The following is an 8415-nucleotide window of genomic DNA, read 5'->3' as shown; positions in this document are numbered from 1 at the left end:
GCTGTAATCCCCACGTCCTAAGAACTACGGCATTAGCCTTATGTTTTTCAGCGGGAGAATATGCCAGTCCAGTATGGGGTAGGTCAGCACATACTAAAAAGGTCGATGTCGCACTAAACGAGTCCTGCCGACTCATAACTGGTTGCCTAAAAAATACGCCGGTAGAACAATTATATATACTTTCAGGAATAGCCCCTCCGCCAATAAGAAGATCCACGCAAGCAGACTGGGAGAGAACGAAAATAACAGCAGATCCACGACACCCTATGTACGGTATAACTCCACAACTCCCTCGCCTTAAATCCATGAAGAGTTTCATGAACCATACAAAAGCCATCTCATCAACACATCCTGAAGTAGAAAGAACGACCAGATGGAGAAATGAGATAAGCAGTACCTCCAGCTGGGTGCCGAACGAGTCGCTCCCATCTGGTCATAATGAAACATGGCCGGTTTGGCGAACACTAAACAGACTTAGGACAGGAATTGGACGAACGAAAGACAATCTAATAAAATGGGGATTGCTAGATAGCACAGACACCTTGTGCATATGTGGAGAAGTACAGACAATGCAACACATTATCACATGCACAGCTTGCTCCCAAACCTGCACCCCAGAAGACATTCACAAAGGCACAAGCCAAGGAATTAACGTAGCCCGCATCTGGGCAGAAATAATATAAATCCACCATTAACGTACCTTTCTATTTTACCTTATTTATTAATATTGTGAAATGTTTATTTTAAAGTTAATTTTATTTATCTATTTGTTTTTTAATTTTTTTAACAACTTATATCATTATTATTATTACTGTTACACTATGCGCCTGACACGAATAAAAAAAAAAATTAAATTACATAATATATTATCAAAATATGATCAAGAGATTGAACTAATGACAATGAGATTGAACCAAGATTGTTTGGAAAATGTATTTGGTACTATGCGAATTCAGAATAGTAACTGTCTAAACCCCACAACTATTCAGTTACAGTGCACCTTCAAAAAATTATTTTCATTACGCTATTCACGAACCGTTTCAAGGCCGTTAAGAATTCTAAACACATAAACCCCGAGAGTGTCGCTTCTATAGTGTTCTATGGACCGGATGTATACTTCCGGCGAGATACGGACGATACAGTTATCCTAATTATGATAAGAACTATGTCATATCATGGTACCAACCTTGAAAAAAAAACCCCGAAGTATTCATTTTACTAGAATAGAGACGCTAAATACAGCGCACTCTAGGGGACAATATAATTATATTATTATGCTATGCAATACTTTTTTTTAATACAAATGGAAAATTAACTTTAAGAATTACACACGAATATTATATTAAATGTCAATTTTTAATGCATTGCAGTGGTTTGAATGTCCTTTTTTTTAACCAAAATTGGTTGATAATTTTGATGCTGCACAATATTTTTAATAACCTATCTTATTCGTATAACTAATATTTTATTTGTAAGTTTTGTTTTATTCGAGTTGAAATCATTTTCTAAATGTACTCATTTAGTTGTATTAAAAGTAATATATATTTTTGATAATTTATGGTGATTATAATTTACAAATATTAGGTATTTATAAAAAAATATATAATTTGATACATAATGATGTTATTTAATAATACATAATACAAACATGATGATGATTAACAAGCTGTTCAACAGTACTTGGCTGTTCAACTTTATTTTAGGTACAATCTATTATTCTTTTGCAATTTGGATAATTTATTTTAAATGATTCAGGTAATGTTTGAGTAATGGAATACTTAGCAGGCCAAAATCTAAAGTGTTTAGAAGATAATACATTTAATAATTTAAACAATATTCTAGGCAGTTCTTTGGTTAATTTTAAAAAATACATTTTCAGAAAACACAGAAAATTATATTTTTGTATTTAACCATGTCAGAATATTGATAATGGCTGATAAAAACTATAGTTTATCATATTATACAATTTGTTCTATTTTTAGTTGGTCTGTTGTTGTTATTTATATGGAGTGAGTGCAACGTTTTTGAGTTATTTAGATTTTTTTTTTTAATACATTGACAAGTATTACTTATATACTTTATTTGGCAAAACATTTTTGACTTAACCTAACTGTTTAAGTGTATAATAATTATTATTCTAACTGTATAAAAAAATGAATGATCAACAAGTGGACAGACCTTTACATTTACGAGACCACGATTATTTTTTACCAGGTATCTTTACATTTAATAACCTATTTATTTATTTATTTAAACATAATATGTATAATATAAAAGAATATATAAGTGTTATAAAATAATTTAATTATTTACCACCTAATTTAGTTATGTATCCAGACCAATGTCTGTTCATCATTGTTGATGAAGTAGAGACACTAAATTGTGGCGAGTCTGATGATGATGATGATGATGATGACGATGTCTTTTCCGACGGAGAAAATGAAGGTGAATTAATTTAGAACCTCTGTTGTCTTGTCTAAAAAAAATTGGCTTTCTGTTAAAATGTTTTTTTGACTGTATAATAAAAATTAATACTTGTAATATTATATTAAATAACATAGTTCCAGTAGAACAAAATCCCGAGACTTACACCATAATTCCAGGAGTTCAGGTTGGATCTCAAGTTTATGTGGACAACTTAAATTTTAAGTACTATAAAAAAAGTTCTGTACGAAACCGTTTGTCTATACTCCTGATGAAAATTATGATTAGAAAATTAAAATTAATTATTACTAATACTAAAAATGAAATAATCACCTTTATCTTTTATGTTCTTAAAGATATTTAGTTTGCCACAGAAAAAATCATTATGATTGGCCATTTTGCCTTGCTACAGCTAGTGTTAACTTGAACAATCCAGGTTACCTGTCATTAAACCGGAAGCATATCCATAGTCCTGAAATAATTAATAAACCATTAGCATTCTTTAGAGAAGCAATTTCTAAAAGAGTCCTTACACCTGGAAATTTATCCTCTTCTGTTAGATTAGTGTACAATCAGGAAATTGTCAAGTAAGTATAACCATGAAACAATAATACATTTCATTGTTCTTAAAAATTGAAATTGTAGTCACCCTGAAGCAGCAGAAAACTATACATATCTTCAAACAGAACACAGGCTTACAAGACAGCGACGTTGTAGGCGATCCCCTCTTCCCAGCTCACTAGATCATTTAGTAAAAATATTAAATGATCCCATCCACGAAAAGTACAGTCACACGATTCGAAGACCTCCGACTAGGTAAAAAAAAAAAAAATATTAATAGTTTAATAATAAAAGCAAAAAGTTAATCATAGTATTCATAACAAATCAATCACTTACATGATGAAGTATACTAATATATTTTATAATACGCAGATTTTTTCGAAGTGATTGGGCTTTGGTAGTTGATTGCAACCAAGTAGGTGTTGTATTTGCCAATATGGAAACAATAGAAAGGTATCGAGCAGAATTGGGCACTGTTGTTGTAGCTGGAATTGATGGTACGTTCAAAATAGTTCCTAAAAGTCCATCAGAACTTAAAAATGGTGCTTTTATCACATTCCAGATAGTGTATAGGAGTGTAGTTAGTAGAATTTACTACAAATAATAATAACAATAATATTGTATTAAAATTAAAAATGTATTGTTTATTGAAGAGAAAATTAAAAAAAAAATGTATACAATAATATTTTAAGCCTAAAGAATAATTGAATAATCATCATGTGGCACCAAGTAATTATTAATTTTAATAAAAGCTGACCAATAATAAGTCCAAATACGAATGTAGAACAACATGTAAGGGAAGCAGCATGTGGTATACAAAATAAACAGGGATCTCTAATAATATGAGTTAATTTTGAGGTCAGCTAAGGGTATAAGGTTTAAAAAGTTACTGACATACAATTTTAATTTGCGATAAAGTTTTTTTTTCTTGCACGTCATATTTTGAAACTTTTTTTAGTGCATATAAATATATGCTCTAATAATAGTTTATCAAGTAAATGGTATACCTTGTTCTTTGCAGTCATTCCCAATGGAATATGCATTCCTCATTTCAATGAACCAAGAAAGCTACCAAGCCCTTCTGAATGTAATCCGTAATTTGCTGCCATTAGATTACGAACAACTGTGTATCGTGTATCATAACAGATTTTGAAATGCCACTAATGAATGCAGTTCAAACTGTAATGCCTGAAACTAAATTGATTGGTTGTTGGTTTCACTTTTGCCAGGTATATTTAAGTAAAAAGAGTACAAACTAAGAATGGCATTTTCAACACAATCTTCGAATTTATCTGAATTTCATTTCACAGGCAGTCATAAGATACAGCAAACGGAGATTGAACAGTGTGTACCATATTTTTCAAAGTAGCCCTATTGCAGCCAGAGTTTTAAGAATGGTTGTATAAGCATTGTAGTAGTATAGCATTATAGTAGTTTTCTTTTTTTTTTATTTCACAATTTTAGGTATTAGTTCTACTACATTTACCTGCACACAGAGTCCATCCGGATTGTCCTCAACATGACATTAATGATGGTTTCAGGGCTATCATTAATTATGTTCAACAGTTTCCTGACATTGAGGAACATTTGAGAACTTTCCTCATTTGATACTTTGAAAGATACTGGTTGTCTCAAGTTGGACCAAGGATTTTGAGCATTTTTGGATGTGAATACAGGACCTATAATTATTTGGAATCGTTTCACTCCACTTTATTGTCAAAACACCATAATATATGGGATTTCATCCGTGAGGTTTTCCTATTAATATTATTTTTCTTTAATTCTAATATATAGGTTTCATTATATTATAAAGGTGTATTAATTCTTCCTCTACATAATAAATATCTATCATTTGTGTTTGACCATTGGTATATTTTGCTTATTATAGAGAAATTGACACTGATTGAAAATCAATGTAATCTCTTATCATATTAATGTTGATAAGATATATTACATGTTTTTATGTTATGTTCGTTTTTCTAAATTTTAGTATTTATACTTATTAAATTTCGTATTAATTATGTTAACTTGCATCGTGTTGTTTTGTCACTGAATTCAATTTACTTCAGGTTATGGGCCCAGATCTAACGCTAGTTGTACGTGGCTTAGTTGTATTTAAATTGGATTAGTTTGGATGAAAAACAAGTGTCATGTATAAGTCAAGGGATGATGGTGGTAGCCGGTATGGTATTACATCGTTTAGTGGCAAGGATTTCTCCAGTTGGCGGTTTCGGGTTGAAGCCATTCTTGAAGATCAAGGTGTTCTGTATTGTATTCAAACCGAGAAATCTAGCATATCGGATGCATCGTTAAAAACTCAGTTTGGGAAAGATGACAGTAAGGCTAAATCAATTATTATTCAATGTGTGTCTGACTCTCATTTAGAATATGTAAGGGACGGTAATACCTCTAAAGAAAAATTTGATAAACTTTTATCAATTTTTGAAAGAAAAGGTATTTCAAATCGTCTATATTTAAAAAGAAAATTAATGTCTTTGAAACACGAGGAGAATAATTCGCTTCAAGAACACTTCATGATGTTTGACGATCTGGTTAGAAGCATCAAATCGGCAGGAAGCAAAATTGAGGATGACGACATTATTTGTCATTTACTTTTGTCTTTACCCGAGTCATATAGTGTAGTGATAACTGCAATAGAGACTTTGTCAACAGATAATTTAACCCTAGATTTTGTTAAAGGCCGTCTTCTAGATGAAGAAGTGAAACGCTGTGGAATATCTGGTGCAACAGTTGCTGAAAGTAAGAGTTCTAATGTATTTTATACTTATAATAAGAAAGAAATTCGTTGCTATGGATGTGGTGCATTGGGACATAAACGTAATCGTTGTAAGTTGGAAAAATCCAAACCATTTAAGAAGAGTGCACATATGGCTAACAATCCGTATGATGAAGATGAAGATGCTGTTGTATTTATTGCTGAACAAATTGAAAATAGTGCCACTACCAAACATGAATGCATGGAAACAGGAAATAATCGATTAGTATGGCTACTAGATTCAGCCTGCACAGATCATCTAATTAATGATGATCAATATTTTGCTGATTCAAATGACTTGACTTTACTCATAGATATTGGAGTTGCAAAAAGTGGTCACACTATATCAGGCACAAAAATTGGCGATTTGTCATTAATTAGCATTGTTAATAATAATCTTTTTAAAAAATGTTATTTAAAAGATGTGATGTATGTTAAAGATCTGCGACGTAATTTGCTGTCCGCAGGAAAATTAGAAATGGCCGTTATGAAAATAATATTTGGTGATGGTAAAGCAAAAATATACAGAGGTACTAGTCTTATAGCTGTTGGATACAGAAAAGGAGCCATATATGAAGTAACTTTTGAATTACAGAAGAAACATGGAGACGTAGAAGCTTTTCTTACTACCAGCTCTGTGGATCTGTGGCATAAAAGACTTGGACATGTAAATCCTCAGTACATATAAAAATTGATTAAAATGGTTGACGGAATTAACTTAAAAGGTGATAAAAACATAAAAGAGATAATTTGCGAAAGTTGTATGATGGGTAAGCAATTTCGATTACCTTTTTCTGGCAAGAGACCAAAAGCCCATAGACCGCTTGAGATAATTCATTCAGATATATGTGGTCCTATTACACCATCCACTTGGGACAATTACAAGTATTTTATTACATTTATCGATGACTACACTCATTTTTGCACTGTCTACTTATTGAAAGCAAAGAGTGATGCATTTAGTTCATTTCAAAAATATGAAGCGATGGCAACTACTAAGTTTACCTCAAAAATCTCTGTTCTAAAATGTGATAATGGCAGAGAATATATTCCAGAAAAGTTCATAAAATTCTGTGAGGAAAAAGGAATACAAATCCACTATATACAGTACCTTATACTCCACAGCAAAATGGAAATGCTGAAAGAATGAACAGAACACTGGTTGAGAAAAGTAGAACACTAGTTATAGATAGTCAGATGTCTAAAACAATGTGGGGAGAAGCAAATTTTACAGCAACTTATTTAGTGAACAGGTCTCCTACAATGTCATTGAATAACAAAACCCCAGCAGAGCTATGGTATGGTCTTAAACCCAGTGTTGCCAATCTTAAAGTCTTTGGTTGTAATGCATACTGTCATATACCTAAAGAACTTCGTGCAAAATTTTACAGTAAATCAAAAAAATGTCAAATGGTAGGATATGCCGTAAGGCGTAAACGGTTATCGACTATGGGATCCGTCTAAAAGTAAAGTTATAGTGGGAAAAGATGTAGTATTTGATGAGCGAACAGGGACAAATGGACGTTTAACATTTTAAATAAATGAGTGTATGTTTTTTCTTGTTTGTTTGGCAATAAAGTGTATATTAGTGGGTGTAAACCTCCCAAAGCTTCAGCAAGTATGACAAAAACTTGAGAAAAAATAACTGGAGCGATTTTAAACGTTCCATCACAGTACCAAACTTTTGAATTGTATAAAATGTCTAAACTACGGTTTCTTCCAAAAATTAAAATACGATCGATGCCCGGTCCACTATCGTCTAGTAAAAATGGTTCAGTCATACCTGCTGATGGTGAGTATACTTTAAAGGAGTCTGGAATTTCTAAAGTTAATAAATCTTGTGGTGCATTTGGTGATGCTTTAATTTCATTTCGTTTCCGTCGGACTACTTTTTTCAATGCTAGACTTGATGAAATTTCACCCTAAATTAAAATAAATGAAATAAATAACTACATATTTTTTACTACTTTATATATATATAATTAATAACAAAATAGTATTACCTTAGCCGCTTCTGATAATCCAGATATACATTCGTTGATTACAGTTGATGTTGGTTCCATGGTTTCAGCTGCTCTATTTTTCAAACGATTAATGGCAACCATCGCCTCGACTTTTGCAGCCTCCGAATCATGAGTGTGTTCATTAATACGTTTCAGTACTTCTAAATTATCAATTCCTGTATGAACGCGTGCCTTACACTTACGTTTGTATTTACACTGCCAAAATTTTTTAAGCGAATCAGAACTTGGTTTGTCAAATAAATATATAAAACCATTTTCAGTAAAAATGCATTCATTACGATTTGACTTTATTAATGCCATAACTACTTCAAATATTATATATTGTGTTTAAATAAATCGCTGTTATATTAAAAAAGTAACGTAGATATCACTGCTTTCGGTCAACTAAAGTTTTCGTTGGTTACGAGTGGATTTTAATCGTAATTTCTCGATAACGTTTTTCGATAACGTCGAATAATCCCTAATATTATGATAAAAGTATAATGTTATATAGATATAATATATAAGTATATAATATAGGTATAAAGAATTCCATAACATCAATTATGATTATGGTATAGTTTCCCTATACCCGGAAAATAAATATTATTATAATTTATGTTTTTTTCGCGTTCAAATGTACCCGCGTCC

General features: G+C 31.6%; 1 protein-coding gene, 1 long non-coding RNA gene and 1 pseudogene across 3 annotated transcripts; 1 reads left to right on the top strand and 2 right to left on the bottom strand.

Moving 5' to 3' along the window:
* Nucleotides 1-1191: 1191 nt before the first annotated feature.
* LOC111027977 lies at nt 1192-3436 on the bottom strand. Of its 2 annotated transcripts, none has more exons than XR_002603861.1 (5): nt 3322-3436; nt 2958-3236; nt 2758-2896; nt 2536-2692; nt 1192-2476 (listed from the first exon to the last, which is right to left on the bottom strand). It is a non-coding gene; the product is annotated as an uncharacterized LOC111027977 (long non-coding RNA). The 2 variants fall into 2 exon arrangements; XR_002603862.1 differs by having other exon boundaries at nt 2536-2652.
* LOC111027976 lies at nt 2154-4806 on the top strand (annotated as a pseudogene).
* Nucleotides 4807-7233: 2427 nt separating this feature from the next.
* LOC111027974 lies at nt 7234-8085 on the bottom strand. The gene is made up of 2 exons (XM_022306492.1): nt 7765-8085; nt 7234-7683 (listed from the first exon to the last, which is right to left on the bottom strand). The coding sequence occupies exons 1-2, from the start codon at nt 8083-8085 to the stop codon at nt 7234-7236; spliced, it is 771 nt and encodes a 256-aa protein (XP_022162184.1).
* Nucleotides 8086-8415: the final 330 nt, after the last annotated feature.

This window comes from Myzus persicae, unplaced genomic scaffold (assembly GCF_001856785.1).
Source record: "Myzus persicae strain clone G006 unplaced genomic scaffold, MPER_G0061.0, whole genome shotgun sequence".
NCBI classification, from domain to species: Eukaryota; Metazoa; Arthropoda; class Insecta; order Hemiptera; family Aphididae; genus Myzus; species Myzus persicae.
This window is presented reverse-complemented; position numbering and strand designations above follow the sequence as displayed.